This window comes from Mirounga leonina, unplaced genomic scaffold (assembly GCF_011800145.1).
Source record: "Mirounga leonina isolate KUSES-001 unplaced genomic scaffold, KU_Mleo_1.0 Mir_168, whole genome shotgun sequence".
Taxonomy (NCBI): Eukaryota; Metazoa; Chordata; class Mammalia; order Carnivora; family Phocidae; genus Mirounga; species Mirounga leonina.
Window position 1 is genome coordinate 37,836,794 of NW_023270426.1, and position 21,531 is coordinate 37,858,324.

Consider the following 21,531-nt stretch of genomic DNA (forward strand, 5'->3'; position numbering starts at 1 on the left):
TCTACGATAAACCACATGACCTTGGGGGGACACCTGGGCTAACAGGGGCCTTCCCAGGAGTCAGGACAGAGACAGGTGAGCTATGTGGAAGTCTAAACTGATTCCAGATAATTAACTGACAAATTCCCCATGAAACTGGTTCACCAGTAGCAGGTGTTGCCCAGGGGCCAGACATGGGTCAGTGTTGCAGAGACCTGGAGTCTTGCATCTGTCTAGTTCCCACGCCCTGTTTGGTACTAATCGTGCACTCCCCATCGGAACACCACTTCAAACACAGGCTCTCAAGGTTTCTGAAAGTTGAAGGCAGAAGCTGATTTTCTCCCCTGCAGCAAGTTCCTCACCATCATAGCCGCTTCGTGTTGGAAGGCATGTACATGAAGGGGGACGTCAGGCAGTGTGGCGAGAGAGGGTGGGACACTTGAGCCCCAGGAGCCCCAGGATGAGTCAGCTGAGCTTGGGCTTCCACGCCTCTGAGTCTTGGCTTGGTCACATTTCCTTCCGGCTGACGTGTCCTCTGGAGCATCCTATGAAAACCACCAGCTGGAACAAAGTCCTTGGGAAATGTCTCTTTAACTGTGAATGTTTATAGTCAATAGGAAAAGCAGCTGTGAGAAAGCAGAATAAGGACTATTAACTCCCGTGCCCATCCCAAGTGCTGGGGATCATGCTGGTGTCTGCTGGGGCTTGGGTCCTAATGTGCAGTGCTGAGGAAAGAGAAGGAAAATAGAAAGGCAGTGGTGGTGGGATGGAATCCCTCTGACTCTGAGGGCTTCTGTGCTTAATGAAGAACTTACTGAATTGGCTTCTGAGTCTCAGGATGGAGAGATGGAGGGAGATATGAAGACCTGGGCCACATTTACACAGAATTGCTTAGCACTTCCCCTGCCCGACTTGAACCATCATTTTATGAGGAATAGGTTGAGGAAAGGGCAGAGCCAACTATGGGATGCTCTTTTGGGGCCTTGGAGACTGTAGGAAATTACTGTCTGGTTGAGTCTCTGTCTTGCTCTCTATCCTCCTGTGCCTGTTTATTTCCTTCAACTTATCTTCATTTCCTTTAATATAAGATCCTTGTTTTCTACCCTATCTATGAAAGCCTTAAGAAATCTAAAATTAGGGACACCTGGGTAGCTCAGTAGGTTGAGCGGCTGACTCTTTGTTTCCGCTTGGGTCATGATCTCAGGGCCATGAGATGGAGCCCTGCCGGGTCTGCACTCAGTGGGGAGTCTGTTTGACACACTCTCTCTCTCTCCCTCTGTCCCTCCCCTGCTTGCATGCACGTGCTCTCTGAAATAAATAAAATATTTAAAAAAAATTTTAAAAATTAAATCTGTGATGGCGGTTGAAAGGGGAATTCAAGGAGACGGGGGCGACGCGTTTGCGGGAGCCTCCTCGGGTTTGGGGCTACCGCCATCATGCCGGGGATAGTGGAGCTGCCTACTCTGGAGGATCTGAAAGTGCAGGAGGTGAAAGTCAGTTCTTTGGTGCTCAAAGCTGCCGCCCATCACTATGGAGTTCAGTGTGATAAGCCCAACAAGGAGTTCATGCTCTGCTGCTGGGAAGATAAAGACTGCAGACGGTGTTTAGAGGAAGGCAAGCTCGTCAACAAGTGTGCTCTGGACTTCTTTAGGCAGATAAAGCTTCACTCTGCGGAGCCTTTTACAGACTGTTGGACCTGCATTGATTATTCCAGCTTGCAGCTATTTCTTCGCTGTCGCAAACAGCAGGCTAAGTTTGACGAGTGTGTGCTGGGCAAACTGGGCTGGGTGCGACCTGACCTGGGGGAGCTGTCCAAGGTCACCAAAGTGAAAACAGATCGACCTTTACTGGAGAATCCCTATCACTCAAGAGCAAGACCAGAGCCCAACACTGAGATAGAAGGAGAGCTGAAGCCTGCCAAACATGACAGTCGCCTTTTTTTCTGGACCATGTAAAGATGGGTCCATGGCCCACACTCAGTCACATGCCCAGACAACCACTGATGAAATTCCCATGCAGTTTGCATTGACTGATAGAGTGTTCTTTCCGGGATCACAAACTTAACAAAAAAGTTAATTTATGTGACTTGGCAGTTATTCTATACCATTTCCTGGCCATTAAAAATTTTAAAGGAAAAAAAAAATCTGTGAAAAGCAAAATGAGTCTTCAATACTTGAGAAAAAGTTGGTGATGTGAGAAATATTCACTGAAATGGGTGTGCTAAGGGCTGCACAAATTGCAGAGTTAAGCAATTCTGGTCTTATGGCCAGAAACTCTCAGTGGAACAGAGATCTCTAGTGAATGGTGAGTGCCAGAAGAGGGCACCACTGCGCTGCTCGGGGAGCGCAAGGAAAGGCTGTGGCTGGGAACCTGGGTAGGCTTCGTGGAAGAGGTGGGGAATTGACTTGGGCTTGTCAACTGGAAATATGGGGAGTTAACCTTCTGTGATAGGTCATCCTTCGTTATGAGGTGATTTCCTCATCTGGCAGTGAGGTTGAATCTAGAATTTAAAGCTATAGTAAATGCTCTTTTTTTTTTTTAAGATTTTATTTTTTAAGTAAACTACACCTAACATGGAGCTCGAATTCACAACCTGGAAATCAGGAGTTGCATCCTTTACTGACTGAGCCAGCCAGGTGCCCCAGTAAATGCCCTTTTATCCAGGATCTATACCAAACAACAAACAACATCTTCTCCTATACCCAAAATCCTCATGTATTTGTTTTCTTCCTATAGCATTTAACCACGTATGTAGTGTTCATAGTATGTTCCATCAAGGCCAACAAGATCCTACAGGGCCTTCAGAATCAAAGGAGATTAAAAAAAATGCTAAAACAGTTTGCCAGTATAATGTAATCTTAATCTGATTAGTCATGGTTGAATATGGGGTGAGTATATGAATGGACGCCTTCCCAAACATTCTTGATAAATGGACTTTACTAAAATAGATCATAAATGGACTCTAAATGTGAGGAGTTTTCTACTTCAAATAGTTCTGCTCTCCAAGCCTGATTCCAAGAAAAAGTGTGAAGAAGATTGTCTTCCTCACCTTTTTACTTCATTAAGACATTTAACAAACATTTTTTTCTGTCCTAGGTGCTAGGGAGTACATCAGCAAATAAGACAAAATCCTTTTTTGACAGAAGCCAAGGGAAGTCAGATATGAAAGGAAGTATCTACAAGTTATGTTCACTACAAAATTCAGTTAAGATAAGCAATATTAAAGATTGGGCTCAATATGTTATTATTTTTGCAGGGTTAAATACCAAGGAATCCTGACAGTATTTACAATGGAGGTGGGTCAAATTCAGACACAAATTGGGGGACCCTAAAGTCATGATGTGTTGTCAGCTCACAGTGAGGGAGCGTGAGTTCAGCCCACCCATAGTGGGAGGCAGGCTTTGGGCACTGATGATCTGGGTGGACTCCCGTCCAGCCACAGAACAGCACAGGTCAAGCACTTTCATTTTTTTTTTTACAACTACTTCATCGTGTTTTTCTCCAGCCATCCTTTTGTTGGTGGGGCAACTCTTTATTGGCTCTCAGCTCTATGCACGGGGCCTAACCGTAACTCCTACTTCTCTGAGTCCTGAGTTCCCTTCCTATTTTTGGCGTATCTGCACATGGTAATTTTGTTTAGTTTTGTTTAGTTATCACTGTTTTGCTTTTAAGCCCAGCTATCTCTTTTTAAAGTGATGTTCTTGTAGCCAAGCCTGCCTATGTGTGGAGTCTAGGACACTCAACATCTGCCATCTTGGCTGGAAGTCCCCACCTGATGCTTTTGGCACTGAGGGTACTCATTCAGGTAAACTGGACTCTGGTAATTTGACATTTTGTTCTGATAATCTATACAAGGTTCCCAATTAATAACCCAAACCACAGATTGGCATTTTATTTCCTATAATTTTTTTGAAGTGCCAAGGTAGCAGGGGTTCCACAGAGTATGAGACCCTAAATTGTGTTCATGCTAGGGTTCAGACATTTTTGGCCATCCCACCTTTGATGCTTGGAGGATGAATCTCAGTGATCTATCTTCAGGAATGTCCATTTCATGGCAAGAGAGTAGAGGAGTTCAAGCTGGGGTCAAGGGTGACAGACTGGCATCAGGGGGGCTGGGCAATTCTGAGCATCACTCATATTGTCTTCCCTGGGTCAAAGCACAAACAGGCTGGGAGTGAAATCTGAAAATGCTGTTTGGAAGAAATTGCTGTAAGATGTTAGGTTCACAAGGAAACATAGTTTGGGGACATAGGTGACAGAATGTACTACATGCGTGGGGAAGAAAGCTCCTTTCTGCTTTGGTGAAGAACACAGAAGGACCTGGTCCCACCATGGGCCTCAGTGAGTGGCCTCTACGTCTTCCTGTCGGCCTCCTCAGCAGCCTCTGCAGGGAACGGCCTGGGCACTGGCTTCCTCCTGAGGCCCTGGAGGAAAGAGGGGAGAGGAGATGAGGAAAATGTGGACGTGGATGGACACCTGCACACTCACACGCTCTACAGTTTTTGAAATGAAAGCATGAGGTGTCGGGGAAGGCGGTCGTGGGCGTGTGAAAAGGCCCCTCAGAAGCTCACTAGTGCTGTTATCTGGGACTCTTGTGGCCTGGGCAGTGCATAAGGGTAGGCGGCAGGAGGGTGAAGACCATAAATGCTGTAGAACGTGTTAGAGGGTGACTGTCTCCACAAAGGAACTAAACTCACCTCCACTTGTTCAGCCTTCCACAGTTGAGCTTCACATGTGATTTCTTTTATCCCCTCTTAACTTTATTTTCTAAATGGTTTGAGCTGTGTCTTATTATCATCTCTTTCCATCCTCAAAATAAGGCTTGCTTACTATCTTGATCTGGCATGCCTTCCAATAACACTATTCCCAAGTTAGCATATCATCATGGGGATACATCTCTCATGACAGATTGGTAGGAGCTTTAATGTAGGCAAACACTTATGAATGAATAGAAGTTTTCTTAAAGCAAATTCACTGCTTATGCAAAGTGGAAAAGTGCTGTTCAGTGGAAGAGATATATGCTTAATGCAGAATATGTTTCTAATGGAATCATACCTTACACATGAGTTTTTCCAATGGATGTTCCTCAAATATTTAGAAAATGTGGCAAGATGTCTTGAAAAAAATCTGTGTAATCAGTATTATAACTATAAAAATTCTAGGAAGAAACCTTGGAAACTAGAATTAGAACATTGATGGAGATAGGAAAGTGGTGATGATTGTGGTCCAGTTGGGTAACCATTCATCTTGGGCACCCGCCTCGAGAGTCAGGTTGGAGAAGACTATGGCCATCTGTCCTGATGTCTTCTTCAGCCATCTGAGAGCTTGGTCTTCCAATACCCTCATTCCTTTAATGACTGACTATGGACACTTTGTGAATTTATCTAAACATGTGGATTTAAACCTCTCACATGGAATCCTCATTCCATTGTGATCTTGAACCAATTATTTCATCTTCCATAGAACCAATTATTTCATCTTCCACAATGGCATGGGAGGTACTCAGTACTTATTAGGTCCTGTAGCAGCCAGATTTTTATTAAAAGAATTCTGTTTAGCAAATACCTGCAAAATCACAGTAGCATACAAAAATAAGTATTTATTTCTCACTCATGGGTCTGTGGGTGTCTCTGCTTTAGGTTGTGGGTCAAGTTCATGTTTGTTTTATGCGAAGTTATTCTGGGACCATAATGAAGGGGTAGAAGCTTCCTGGGACACATTCTTCGCTTGGTGGTGGTCAGAAACTTTAGAGGGATGAGCAGGTACATGCAATGCCCAGGAAGGTCTCTGTTCCCATTCCATCGGCCAAAGCAAGTCCCATGACCAAAGCTAGAATCATCAGGACAGAGAAGAATACTGTCTCCATGGAAGTGGGAGGTGGGGAGGAGTAAACATTTGCTAAATAATACTTGAATATACCACACTTCCCTTCTTGCTCTTTCAAAGCTTTTAAAAAATATATGAGTGGCCTGTTCTAAATCCAGTTCTAAGCCTGCTGTAAACATAGTAGATTCTTTAGAAAGCAGTGCTTCCTTTGTATTGTTGTAAAATTAAATCTCTATTAAGGTAGATGCTATTTTGTTCACTTCCTTTGTGGTGCCAGTCTGATCATTTTGGTTGGTAATTGCAATATTCTATTTAATCTGGACCAGCTGGCCTGGTTATTGGCTGAGGATGATACCTATCCTGTCCCATATGGTAACCACAAACTCCAGGTAGCTATTTACATTTAGACGAAATTCAAAAATTTAGTTCCTCAATCACACTAGCCACATTTCATGCGTTCAGTAGCCACGTGTGGCTAGTGACTGCCACGTTGGGTGGCACAGATGGGAATATATCCATCATCACAGAAAGTTCGGTATAGCACTGGGTTGGATACAGTAATTATAACCATAACAACCTTCATTTATCTAGCACTAACCATGTGCCATGTGCTCTGTCATATATGCTCTATGCCCATTTAAGCTCATCCTTGCAACCGTCTCGTGAGGTCAGTACTATTTTTCTCATTTTTCTAATAAGGAAACTGATGCTTAGTGATGTTAAATATAGGAGCATGCTTGCCAATGGGTGACTGGCAGTGTCATACCTGTTTGACTAAAGATCTGCCTCCGATTCTCTAGCAACCTCTTTTTCCAATTTTAGGCTGTCTCAAGAACAAACGTCCTGATGTCCTCACACAGGGATCGTATGGGGCTGGCTACTTAGTTTCTAGTCTGGACGAGGTGGGGCAGGGCAGGACCTGGCTGATCAGATAGTACAGTAGTGGTCTCCTTCTCCCACAGTCGGTCCGAGGAGCCAAAGAGAGTGGCGTTGTAGCTGATCCAACAGTTCCCAGAAAGATCTGCTACTTCTTCAAACAAAGCAGTTCATGATTCTGCCCAATTTTGCCCCAATAACTCCTGCAGAGTTAACTTATCTGTGCTCTTTACTGCTGAGGGACTTTAGCAGGAGAAGTTGAGAACATGTGAGAAGCATCTGAACGCTATGGTGTCCCTGGCCATCTCCTCATTACTGTGGTCATAGTGAGTTCTCGGAGACAGTAGATTACTTAGTACTAATGAGTAGCTGGGAGCTGTCATTGAGGGACCAGAGTTCAGATTCTGCCTGTGACATGGGGCCGTGAGCAGGTTATATATCTTTTTTGCCCCACTTTTCTTTCTTTTTTTTTTTTTTTTTTTTGGCAAATGGAGTTGAAATGGCATCCCTCAGCATTGTTGTCAGGGCTAAATGGATTCCATAGCACGCCAGGCACCTTTATGGTAGCAACGAATTGACACATACAAGCTAAATGTTAGGGCCACCCTACTCCTAATGTGTTATACAATCTGAAGACCTAAAGCAAGGAGAGTTCATGGCCCATCATGTTCACTTAATAACTGTTTCAAACCTTTTAATCTGAAACATTGTTTATGTTCAGCTAAGGTTATGTTCAACACTGATGTTGCCCTTGTAAATACTTTTTAAAAAAGATTTATTTATTTGAGAGAGAAAAAGAGTGAGTGCAGGGGAGGGGAAAGGGAGAGAGAGAGTCTTAAGCAGATGCGGGTCACAGTCTCATGACCCTGAGATCATGACCTGAGTCAGAACTAAGAGTCAGAAGCTTAACCAACTGAGCCATCCAGACACCCGCTGATGTTGCCCTTCTATAGCCACACCAACTTGCCTCACACCCTCACCCCTTCCTTAAGCCTTGACCACCACTAAATTTCTGTAATTTTATCTTTCCAAGAATGTCATACAGGGACAATCTGTCCTGGTGTAAGAAACATGCTAGTTACGGTACTAAAGAAAAATGGATATTGCTGATCTCTTTTATTACTTCTCCAGGAGGAAAGAACCTTTGTTACTCAGATACATCCAGTAGTGGACTGGTAATTGTTTAATGGAAGTGATGGGCTCAGAGAAAAAAACCCTGGAGAAGCCTGACATTGTCACTGGATTCCCACTGGGAAGGGGGCAGTTACTGTCAGAAGACAATGGAATAGAGTAAACGGAAGGAGAGATTCTTCTGGGGTGAGGCCTTGGGAGTTATTTGGGAGTTTGTAGAAATGGGAAACAGAGCACCTGCCATGAATGAGCAAAATTGAGAGAAGAGATGGCGAAAGGGAATTTTCAGAAGTGGTGTATATTATAGATGGAGAACTCCTTTGGTCATTTCAATAAAGCTATAGTTAGTTTTTTTTTTTTTTTAATTTGTTTTTAACTGTCCAGACAATTCTTTCCTTGAGTGCAAGAGCATATACTAAGAATGGCCATGAAGTGGCTGAGCTTTATACGAGAAAACTGACATTTGACATAAATAACAGTTTCAGTAGGAAAAGGTGGTTTAAAGCTAGAGACTTACAGTAACAAAATGAGATTTCTTGTTGCAGTTCAAGAAAATGAATGTATGGCTATCAGTGCTGAGCTTATTGAGCATTTACGGCTCGGATTTGCTCCCTAGGACTGACCTTTGTTTTCCTTCTCCAACTGCACTGTTACTGCACATTCTTACCACTGTCACCGTCTTTGTCCACTACTGTGAATTGCAAGCTGAGTTCAAGCACCACAGCTCTTGGATCTATTCTTTGTGAGAAGTTTAAATTACAGCAGTGATGGGTAAAATGCAGGCCACTTGTATTATACTTCAGTGGCATCTGGGAAACTTCTGATGTAGGAGAAATACCTGTATTGTGAAGAAAAAAGAGTTCCATGGTTCAGTATTCGGCATTTCTGCCTGCTCTGTATACAGCCCATTCTGTGGGCTGCCTTTTGCTCCGTTTATGGTGTATTTCAATGCATAAAAGTTGTTTATTTTGATGAAATCCAGTTTATTTTTCTCTTTTGGTTTTGATGGGATATTGCTCAGTTTTTTGTTCAGGTTAGAATTAAGCTGGTTTTTAAATGATTCATTGGTTCTCTTTTAATACTTTTTTTTTTTCTGTGCCTGTATTTTGAATCATCAAGTGTTCATATCTTTCTTTAGATGTGGAGCCTGACTACTTTTCCTTCTAGAAGCATTGTTACCTGGTTTGGTGTGTGGAAGAACTCTGATTAGAGGTTTATTACAGTATCTAGGAAAAAAATAGTTATAAAACAGCTTAATAGCATATATATATGCTATTGTATGTATACGCTATTTTACATACATGTATATGCTATTGTATGTATCTATGTGTGTGTGTGTGTGTGTATGTGTATGCATTGAGACTAATCAAGTTAAATATTCCTAAGAGTTAAAAGCATGGCTTTCCCCTAGGAAGTAATAACCACCGTATGATCAAAATTTAATGTGTGGTATTATGAATATTCTATTACCTATGAAATGTATAGGCAAAATATATTTGACTAGACTAAGGCTTATATCTGCCTCTTTAATTTATCTCTGTCATTTAGGTAAAAGGTTTACTATAGAAGTAATATTAAATTAAAAAAAAAAAAAAACCAAACCTCTATGAGCCATTTTCAGTGATAGGCAGGGATTTCTTTTGGATGATTTGTCACAATTACGTTGAAAATATTTTCAGAAAACTTAACCTGTGGGCTTAAAAGAAATGAGGGCCTCCTTTATCGTTCTTGTGCAACCCCAAGCTGAAAGATCCTAATTGGTTTAAATATTATTCTGGCATCACACTCTGCTCATCTGCAGGGAGGGCAAGTGCGACGTCCTGATTAGCACCCTGTGGTCAAGTGTTAATGACTCTGAAAAAGAACTTACTGTGATCATGGAAAGCATCCAATCTCTGAATCTTATCGAACATTTTCCAGCAGGTGAATCCTGCTTAGGAAGTCTCCTGACTAAAAACAGGCACAGAAAGTTGGATTAATCAGGTGCCTGGTATCTTTTAGTAAAGGTCAGATTTAAACGTGTGGAGGTTTATGCATCCTGTATTTAAATGAGTACAAGATGCATAAACCTCCCAAATGAGTCCTGTTTCCCTTTCAGAGTAGGGGTCAGGGCTGAGGGTGTGAGACACCAGTTTGACTGACAAAAACCACGGAAACACAGTTACTCAACATTTTGCAAGATAGAAGACCCAGACTCCAGGCACATGGGCGGGAGCCGTAAGACCTACAAGGACTGAAAGAACAGAAAGTTCCTGTAGAAATTCAATGCTGCAATAGCTCTTTTAGCTGGCTTTCCCTTTTCTATCCCAAGGTTGACATTTTTATGGTTCAGGTTCTTATTATTTCTTGATGATACAGTTTGGATAACCTTTAACATGGTATCTACCCTTCTCTCTCTTCTTTCTTCGATTCATCATGCCTCTAGAATCAAATTGGTCTTCCCCAAATAAATAACCAGTTGAGCTGTCCCACTGCTCCTCATAACTTTCCAGATTAATTATTTATCTATGTTCTTTAGCTTGGCTTGAAGGACTTCTACTTTCACATTTCACACTATTTTTATAGTCTTCTATCTCCTTATCCTTTTATAATTACTTTAAGTGATATCTGAATGGCTGGTTTCTGAATATGCCCTGTGCGTTCCCTCTTCTGATTAATTTCTATTACTTTTTGCCCCTCTTCAGTCAAAAACCTACTCATTATTTAAGTCTTCTCAACTGCTATCTCCACTGAAGATAAATTCTCTTCTTTGGACTTTCTTTGTCTTTTTTGAATCAGTACTCTTGACTTCTTTTGTAGTACTTTTTTCATTTTATTTCCTGTGAAAATGATTGACTTACTTTCTCATATACCCTAATTAAGCCAGGGCTGTTTCATTTATGATAATCTCCAAGTAGAACTCCTAGGACCCAAGAGCTTTGTTAAAGTTTTTTTTTTTTTAAAGAACTTTAAAAATATACATCTGGGCTCACCCCGCTGCATCATCCCAGGGTGGCTGAGCTCTGTGCGTGAGCACCGGCATCTTGTGCTCATGAACCTGCTGACATAGGTGAACATGGGACTGATGAGCCGTCCTCCAGGACAGGGAGTAGGGATGGGGAAGGTCGGGTCTCTTAGGACAGATTGTTGCTCCATGAAAGGTGGGCGATCAGGGAGCTCACTGACATGGAGATCTCCCACCTGCACACGCTTGGGCTCTGTCCCTCAGATGGCAGGAGCCACCTGCAACAGCTGCCCCAGGGAGATATGGATGTCCTGTTCCCAAATACAGAAGATACCACCCCAGGTGAACAACACATTTCTTCATGATCTGCAAGAGACAGCCTCCAGGGAAGAGGAGTAAATGCACCTAATTGATGCTATTATCTCACTTTACAGTTGAAGAAACTGAGGCACACAGAGAGAGAGAGGAAGTAACTTGCTCAAGTTCAAGGCGGCTAATGGTAGAGCCTGGATTTGAATTCGGGCCCTCCGCTTGGGGAGCCAGTGCTCTTAGCTGCTGCACTGAACGCTTCCAAGTAGTAGAAAATGGGATTAAAGCCTGCATATTGTATGTTCGTTATTCCCTTGAAAATATAGTTCCTTATTCAAACAAAACAAACAAGAGAAAACAAAAACATCAGAAAGGAAGAAATTAAACCTAGAAACTATTCGGTTGTAAAGATGAATGGTAAGCAAAGAAATTCCTGAACATGTAGGTACTCTAAATATTTACTAAAAAATACTAATAATGATAACTAATTTGGAGTGTTTAAAAAAGAAAGTTGAATAAAAATATTAGACATTTAAACACATGGAAGATGGATTCTAAGGTCCTTGTATGCTTCAGGAGGAGGGTAGAAATACCGATGAAAATCCAAGTACTTATGTTAAAAATTGAAGTATAACCACTGAAAGCAGGGAAATCAAATGATTACTTCTAACCAGTGAACAGAAGAAAAAGGAGCGGAGGGGTGCCTGGGTGGTGTAGTGGATTAGGTGAACGATTCTTGGTTTTGGCTCAGGTCATGATCTCAGGGTGGTGCGACTGAGCCCTGTGTGGAGCTCTGCGCTCAGTGCAGAGTCTGCTTGAAATTCTCTTTCTCTGCCTCTTTCCCTGCTTGTGTGATCTCTCTCTCTCTCCCTAAAATAAATAAATATTTTAAAAAAAGGAAAAGAAAAAGAAGTGGAGAATATTTTATTGGTCCAAAGAAGGGAAGAAAGAAGAACAAAAAAGTACTTCCCTCTGCAATTAAAAAATGTTAAATAGAACACATAAAATAAAATGTTAAGACTAACTAAAAATATATTAATGAGTTGGCTAAAAATACATAATCCCACTATGTTCATTTTATTCCTATTGCATAGCACATCAAAAACAAAATGTCATAAAAATATTGAAAAGCTTAACAAGGCAAATATTAACACAAACACTAATGCAAGGGAGGTTGGAATGGCCAAATTAATATCAGTCAAACAAGGTGTTAGGGCAAAAAAAAGTATTAATAGGAATAGAGAGTCATTCTATAATGCTGAAAGAAACAATTCATTATGAAGATAAAATAATCTTCAGCTTTTAAGTTCTTAACATATTTCTAAATTATCTAAGTTAAAATTGCGAAGAATCACAAAAATAAAATGATAATTCTATGACAATAATGGAAACTTTTAGTAAATCTCTAATGGTAAGTCACCTAGAGAAGAAAATAAGAATTAAAAAAATTGAGTGTGACTTACTGGTCAAATTCTGAGCCCTCAAATTAGAAAAGACACCTTTAAAAGCTTATCTAAAATATTTGCAAAAAGTGATCATGTTCTAGGCTTTAATACAAGTCCCTACAAATATAATTCATGGTATTATATAGATCCCAATCTTTTTTTTTTTTTTAAGATTTCACCCATTCATTTGACAGAGAGAGAGAGAGAAAGAGAGAGAGAGAGAGAGAGCACGCACAAGCTGGGGGGGTGGGAGAGGGAGAAGCAGGCTCCCCATTGAGCAGGGAGCCCAATGCGGGGCTCGATCCCAGGACCCTGGGATCAAGACCTAAGCTGAAGGCAGATGCCCAACCCATTGAGCCACCCAGGCACCCCTAGGTCACAATCTTTGACAAAATGCAGAAAATAAAAAATTGATAATAGAAGAATAGACAGATAAATGAATGGAACAGAATAAAGAGCACAGGAATAGACTCACATAAATAGAGTCAACTGATATTTGACAAAGGAGCAAAGGAAATACAGTGGAGAAAATATATTATCTTCAACAAATGGTGCTGGAACAAGTGGACATCACATGCCAAAAAAAAAAAAAAAAGAATCTTGACACAGACCTTATACCCTTCACAAAAATTAAATGGATCATAGACCTGAATGTAAAGGGCAAAACTATGAAACTCTTAGAAGATAACATAGGAGAAAGTGTAGATGACTTGAGTGTGGTGATGACTTTGAGATTCAAAACCAAAGGCATGATTCATGAAAGAAATGATTGACAAGCTGGACTTCCTCAAAATTAAAAACTTCTGCTCTGCAGAAGAAACTGTTAAGAAAAGGAGAATACAAGCTACAGACTGGGAGCAAATATTTGCAAAAACATACTGGTAAAGGACTATTATGTGAAATATCCAAAGAATTCTTGAAATGCAACGATAAAAAAACAACTGGTTAAATAATGGACCAAAGACCTGAATAGATACTTCACCAGAGAAGATACACAGATGACAAAATAAGCTCATGAAAAGGTACTCCACACTAAAGGGAATTTCAAATTAAAATAACAGTGAGATAACACTAGACATGTATTAGAATGGCCAAAATCCAGAACGCTGACAACACCAAACACTGACAAGGAAGTGAAACAATAGCAAGTCTCAGACATCGCCGATGGGAACGCAAAATGGTACAACCACTTTGGAAGACAGTTTAGCAATTTCTTACAAGACTAAGCATACCTTTACCTTATAATCCAGCATTCATATTCCTTGGCATTTGCCTAAGGGAGTGGAAAACTTCTGTCCACACAACAACCTGTTCATAGAAGATGTTCACAGAAGCTTTATTTGGATTGCCAAAACTTGAAAGCAACTAAGATGTCCTTTAGTAGGTAAAATGGATAAACAAACTGAGGTACATCCAGATAATGGGATATTTTTCAGCACTAAGAAGAAATGAGCTCCCATGCTATGAAAAGACATGGAGGAATTTAAATGCATATGACTAAGTGAAAAAATCCAATCTCAAAAGGCTACATACTATATGATTTCAACTATATGACATTCTAGAAAAGGCAAAGATATGGAGATGGTAAAAAGATCAGTGGGTGCTGGGTTTGGTGCAGGTAGGGAGGGATGAGTAGGCAGAGTACAGAGGATTTTTAGGGCAGTGAATCTATTCTGTATAATACTATAATGATAGATACATGTCATTATATATTTGTCAAAATGTGTAGAATGTACATGAAGAGTGAACCCTGATATAAACAATGGACTTTGGGTGATGATGTGTTGATGTAGGTTCACTGACTGTAACAATGTACCACTCTGGTAGGGGATATTGATAGTGGGGATGGCTGTGAGTGTGTGGGGTTAGGGTACATGAAAACTCTGTTCTTCTCATTCAACTTGGCTGTACATCTAAAAGTGCTACAAAAACTAAAGACATTTAAAAAAATTGATAACAGGCAGTTAAAGGAATTCCACTCTATATATTTGGAAACTAGTTATGAACTTAAATCTGGTTATAAAAATAAAAAATGAAATTACATTTTAAAGATTAATTTTACATTATTTAAAAAATTATATATAATGAGAAAAAAACATCAGAAATGTAAGACTGAAAAACAGGTATAATATGGTACAAGTAGAGGGAGAGTAAAAGTGTTCTAGAATCCGTAGATTAAAAATGTGCCATTTTATACTTGATTGAAATGATTAGAGAAAACAAAGTTTTTGAAAAACTGGAAGAAATTGGCTTTAGATAGAATCAACCGATCGATATTATAAAAATGTAAATTTTCCCTAAATCAGTCTATAAACATTAGAATGCCAAATTATCAACAGACTTTTTCTGAAATTTGACAATCTGGCTAATGATTATCTGAAAGAAACTACATGTGAGAAGAAACAAATTCTAAATCAGAAGAAATATTAACAGGACTTGCCTTGGCAAATAGTAAAATATGTTAGGATAATGCGATCCTGAGGTACCCTGAAGGTAAATTTAACAATATATGGAAATTTATATGATGAAGATAGCAATTCAAATCTATGAGATAAAGTGGATTATTTAGAAAAAAAATAATGCTGGGAAAATTGTACAGCTAATTGGAAAATAATGAACCCCCATTCACTAGTATAAATTCTAGATAGACCACAGAGTTAGATGTATGCATACAAAAACAAAAAAACCCCGAAAAACCAAAAAAACCAAACCCTAACCAACCAAAGAAGAAACTGTAAAAGCAGTAGAAAGAAGCATAGTTGTCTGTTTTTAAATTATATTTGGGTGGATAAGTCTTCCTAATTATGAATTGACATGAAATCCAAGACCCATGAAGGAAATTTGGATGATGATGGACAATAATAAGAGTTATCAATATTTATGGAGAATTTTCTAAGTGCTAGGCACTGTTATGAGCTCTCTCTCTCTTTTTTTTTTTTTTGTTATGAGCTCTTTAAACGTTCTTTTACTCAGTTAATACCCAAACCCAATGAGGTATACAGATTTTATTACTACACTTTTTCATAGGTTTGGAAAGTGAGGCAGAGGGAGGTTAAGTAACAGTAAATAAATGGTAAAGTCGGAATTGCGGACCTGGTCAATTTGATTTTAGACTCCAGTTTCTCTCTAAGTCATTACATATACTACACAACACCACCTCATATAACACAAAAAATGTGCACTGAAAAATTCAGTATAAAATCAAAAGAAAAATGACAAAATTGTTAAAATACCTACTGACAATCAAAGGCCATTATGCCTTACATATGATAAACAGTTGAAAATTAATAAGGGGTGCCTGGGTGGCTCAGTCGGCTAAGGGTCCAACTCTTGGTTTTGGCTCAAGTTGTGAGCTCAGGGTCCTGAGATCGAGTCCCACGTTGGGCTGACGCTGGGTATGGAGCCTGCTTGATTCTCTCTCTCCCTTTGCCCCCCACTCCCACCCCAGCTCTCTCTCCCTCTCAAAAAAAAAAAATTAATAAAAAAAGACACACCACAATAGATAAATGAACAAATTTCATGAAGAAATAATTCATAAATAAGGAACACAAATGATAAATAAACATGTGAAAAGATCTTCATTCTTGGTAATGAAGTAATACAAATTAAACAATTAGGTAGCTTTTACAATGTTAAATTATTAAGGATTACAATATTGGCAATATCATTGTGTCAAAAGTATGGAGAAGTAGTTCATCTTTTACATATTATTAGTTGATGGCAACTTATATTGATACAATATTTAGAAGTGGCTGTTTAGGTATGTCTATTAAAGTATTTAAAAAAGCATTTCCATATCTGGGAATCTATTTTATAGATATAATGCCACATATATACGGGCCTGTGTGTGTAGTTAATATATCACATATATATGGTTATACATTATAATACTGTTTATAATTACAAAAAAGTTGAAGTCAACAAAACTTTCATCAATAGAGAATTAACTAAATTCACAATAAGCCAAAGAATTAACAGTGATGATTTTCAGAGTGAGAACTGGAGGGTCATGGGGGAATTCCAGTTTTTTTCTTCTTGCATGTTTTTTTTTTAACATCTTACAATATTAAAATAGTACTTCTGCAGTAAGAAAAATAAGATATTTTTTAGGAAATCGGAGGGGGAGACGAACCATGAGAGACTATGGACTCTGAGAAACTGAGGGTTCTAGAGGGGAGGGGGGTTGGGGGGATGGGTTAGCCTGGTGATGGGTATTAAAGAGGGCACGTACTGTATGGAGCACTGGGTGTTATACGCAAATAATGAATCATGGAACACTACATCAAAAACTAATGATGTAATGTATGGTGATTAACATAATAAAAAATGTAAAAAAAATTAAAATAAGTAAAGCATGATATAAAAATGTTATTTTTAGAAAAAGTCTACAGTTATTAAAACAGGCTAGTAATACCAATAAACACTCATAAGTGGATATAAGCACTATATTACAAAGATTAAATTATGGTGATGGAGGATAATTTCAGGAATTCAAGGTTGATTTGATATTAGAAAATTTGCTTGTGGTTTATCAAAAGTCAAAAGAAAACAGATTTGACCATTTTAGTAAATATCTAAAGATTTTAGATGTCAGTTCCAATTTTAAAATATCTTAGTAGACATAGATGGGTATCTCACTAAAGTGATTAAGATTATCTATTGGAAATGAAGAGCTAACATCATACATGATAAAAACCTCTGGAATCATTTCTTGGACATTTGTAAAAAAAACCAAAGGCATCCCAAGGATGCCCAAAGATACCCACTATTCTCATTGGACAAGATTTTGGAAATTTCAATAAGAAAATAATCAGGGCACTGAGTGACATATGCAAATGATAAATTACTGAACACTACATCTGAAACTAAGTATGTACTGTATGTTGGCTAATTGAATTTAAATTAAAAAAAAGAAAATCAGGGAAAAGAAAAATATTTGTTCAAATGATATCACTGCAGTTACCAAGTAGGCGTATAAAATATCTACAACTTTTCTATATACAGTGAAAACCAGTTAGAGGAAAAGGGAGATCCCGTTTATCTTCATAAATAGTTCAGTGTTTAGAAAGTGGTCTGCAAATACATTGAAAGAAGATATTAAACTGTTACACAAACGATGGTAATGATACCTTTCTAAATATTTACTGTAGTTATCACTGGTGGGATAATGTTGCATACTAAAAAATGCTGTTTTAATTTTCCTTTTATCTTTTAAAAATCTTATTTGAACTGTGTTTTTGTTTTATAAGCTTTCTATGTTCTACAATAAGAAAAATTACAAATAATTTTAAATGCATTATAATCTGTGATTGCCCAAGTCCCTAGAACATCACTTGCAAATCGATGATTGTGCCAGTAATCCACATTTCAATTTGTACTGTCGAGAAAATATCAAAATTTGCATAACATTTTGCCCAACATATGTCAATTCATTCTGCTGTGTTTTCAAAAAAAGAATCACGGGAGATGAGTGCGGCTGCCCGGTCAGAATGAGATTCAGCATTTGTTCTGGGTATTTCAAACAACACATTGGAAATGTGTTGCTCATTTACCAAAGTGTCACAGCTACTTTTGTGGGCAATTTTTAGCAGAGTAATCTTTTGAATATTTAACCATCCACAATAAAACAGAATGTTCCAAATTCTGTGTAGCTAATCTTTTAAATAAACAAAAGGAAGTTCACACGCTTTGACATACTTAGGGAGGAAAGGGCATCTCCACAGCGGAGATGAATTCTGAATCGCCGTCGGAAGCTATGTTACCACCCTTGCGTCGTGTTTTAAGGCAGATGCTAGTCCTAATGATCCTATAATGTATACTTGTGGGGTTTGTTTGCCACTGTGCTGCAGAAAACCTTTATTTTCATAAATAGTACCACAGGGTGGTCGGGAGAGATTCTGAGTCCTTCATCCCTTTCCCAGGGCTTTAAACATAAAGGGCAGCCAGATAGAGCACTCTCTCTGCTATTGAGCTAAAACCCAGTGGGGTATTAAGAGCAAGTTCTGAGGTAATTTCAGTTAGACCTTCTTTGTTAAAGCAGCTGACATGTGAGACATACCCCGAAAGAGGGGCTGGAAGGGGAGGAGAAAGGAGGAGAATTGAATGTGATGCTTCGTATTTGAGAACGAAGCATTATAAACAAGTCCGCTCTTGAGTGAGTCAAGAAACATAAAAACAGATTTCTGAGTGAGGCAGAATGGGAGCCAGATAGGGCCAAATCAAGTAGAGGAGAAGTAGAGACAAGGGTTAAAACCAGGGTTGTGGGGGTACTCTTTTGGGGTGTGTGTTACAAGGAAAGGAAGTTGCACTTTCCTGCCTTCTCTTCCGAGTCTCGGGCACCCCTCGTGCTCTGCTCCCAGCTACAACTCTGATTTGCTCGACTGTGCCAATGATACCTGGAAAACCCAATTATTTGGGCTATGGATGGTCAGCAATAAGACCCGGATTATCACTTTTTGTTTTTACTGCTCCCCTTGGTGGTAATAGGCTGGAGGTTGTAAAAGATCAGTGTGCTAAGAGTGATATAGGGACTTGTTAAAAATGGTGATTCCTGGCCACCTCTCCCGCTGTTTCTGATTCAGTAGGCCTTCCCTAGCACACGGGAATATGCATTTTTAATCAGACCTTTGGGTGATGTTGATGTGCTTCCGTGTCTTTGGAAAGTGAGAGGGAGAGCTGAATGGGATCAAGTGGCAAAACAGCATAGGAAATTGTGGGCAGTTTGCTCACCTCAGCATGTTCTCTGCAATCCCTGATTTACTACGGTGACCTCTCAAGTGGGAAAGAGTGAGTGTGAGGGAGTGAGTCCACCGAGGAACATGAACAAATTGTGGCCCAGAGTCCTTCCCTCATGGGAAGTGCCCTTTGTATTGGCGACCTCCAGAGGGGAAGTCAAGAGACAGTGACAGTTTGAGAGGAATGGTTTCTACCAGAATCATGCCGTTTTCCTTCTTATCAGTTATCTCAGAATTTACAAGGCCAGAAGAGGAGAAAGTGGATGGAACTCCTGGGCAGATGGCTCAGTACACGGTACATTATGTTATTACCAAGACTTAGTATGACTGTGGGTTGAGTCGAGTGATCATCTTACAGAGAGAAAAATCCTGATCCATTTGAGACTTTGTAAATGAACTATAAAATTATAACTGTGCAAGAGGGACTCCATAGAAGCTGTGTTTATAAATACATATATTTAGCAAAGCCTGAAAAGCACAGAGAGTCTCCAGCTCTAATCAGCACATTTAAAAATTGTGCCTACCAAAGCTCTAGTATAACAGACCCATTTGATCTTTATTTTAAGAGAGCTAAAGACTGCATATTCTACACAGGACTTTGCTCTGTGAATAGGTCCTTAGTGCGCAGTTAGTCACTTTTTTAGCCATTAATTTTAAACCACTTATTGCAGACTTATTTCTCAACTCTGCCTGCCAAGAGTACATACGTGTTAAGGTACCTATTGTACCAATTCACAAAATTGCTGGGAATGATGGAGTGAGCTGATTGAATGGCTCCATTTTCAAATTGTGGGCTCCCACTTGGGGGATTAATTCAAAGGTGGGTTTTTCACCATCATACACACAGCAAGACTTTTGAAAGCCTGGGAGTGCAGTGAAAAAGGATTTTAGAAGGCACTTCCCTGGTAGAAAAGACTAAGGAAGAAGACTAAGAGGGAAAGCAACCACCTAGCAGGGTCACCCTGCAGGGAGCTCTCTGCCATGACCTCAGGAGGCCTGGTCCTTAAGCTTAGTGGAATTAACATACAGCCAAGATGTTGGAATAATGCCAAGGAAGAAGAACAGATGTGTCAGATTTTAACTCAGAACCACAGATTTCATGATCAGAAGGGGATAATATTTGGTGATGGGGAATTTGGTCAAACTGTTCGATTGGGCCAGGTGGTGGGTGGGAGATGGCAAGGCCAGCACTAAGGTGTACGGTGCTCTATTAAGATCTAGTTCATCCTTTTCAAACAGTTCTAGTTCAGGGGTGCTTGGGTGGCTCAGTTGGTTAAGCGTCCGACTCTGGATCTCAGCTCAGGTCTTGATCTCAGGGTCGTGAGTTCAAGCCCTGTGTTGGGCTCCACGCTGGGGGTTGAACTAGTTTTAAGTTCATAAGCTTGTTTTTATCAAGTGGTATGTTCTAGAGGTAAAAGTCTGGTATGGATTATAACTTGAGGAATTGCCAGAGCTTCTTTCCTGAGCCAGAACATCTGGAAGAAAAAAGATGCATCATTTGGACATGGAAGAACAATGTTCTGGAGTTTGAGGCGTCACAGATTGTTTCCCTGAGATAACCCTGAATGCAATGACATCAAAATTTTACAGCCAACTTTTGATTAATACAGATACTTTGTGAAGCTAGAGCTACCCATAGGACTTCAATAGATTCATATGTTTATCAAACCCACAAAGTATCCTCAGTCATAACAGTATCACTCATTAGGGTCTTTAGAATGATATAAAATTAGACAATGACTAGCATTTTCCACATAGTTTTGATACAGTAACATCTGGTTGTGATGACTTGTTAGCTAATTGTTTGGGTTATGGGATTATAAAATTTGTGAAGTATTACAAATTCTTTTTAATGAAAAAAAGTCTAACGAGGGAATGGAAGGCAAATTTGGTTCCATGAAGTACAACCAGGGGACAAGCAGGAAACGGAATCCTCCCAAGCAACATTTCATCTGTTGCACTTTTCATCCCTGTTAGCATTTCACATGTTCATTTTCCAGTGCAAATTTAAAAGAAAGTTTACCTACATTAAAAATGAATTTAGGGCACCTGGGTGGCTCAGTCAGTTAAGCGACTGCCTTTTGCTCCAGTCAGTCATGATCCCGGAGTCCCAGGGTCAAGTTCTGCATCGGGCTTCCTGCTCAGCAGGGTGTCTGCTTCCCTCTGACCCTTTCCCCTTTCATGCTCTCTCCCTCACGCTCTCTCTCTCTTTCAAATAAACAAATAAAATCTTTATAAAAAATGAATTTAATAATTACTTAGGGTTGGTGTTCACAGCAACATTGTG

The 21,531-nt window shown here is 39.7% G+C and overlaps 1 protein-coding gene across 1 annotated transcript; it reads left to right on the top strand.

Moving 5' to 3' along the window:
- Window positions 1–1,344: 1,344 nt before the first annotated feature.
- On the top strand, window positions 1,345–2,123 carry LOC118016476 (NADH dehydrogenase [ubiquinone] 1 alpha subcomplex subunit 8-like). The gene has a single exon (XM_035013887.1). It carries the CDS (start codon window positions 1,416–1,418, stop codon window positions 1,932–1,934), a length of 519 nt encoding a protein of 172 aa, XP_034869778.1. The 5' UTR covers window positions 1,345–1,415; the 3' UTR covers window positions 1,935–2,123.
- The last annotated feature ends 19,408 nt before the right edge of the window (window positions 2,124–21,531 follow it).

Bases quoted from the DNA above. Each gene is read 5' to 3' on its own strand.
- LOC118016476 (XM_035013887.1), top strand. From the start codon at position 1,416: ATGCCGGGGATAGTGGAGCTGCCTACTCTGGAGGATCTGAAAGTGCAG.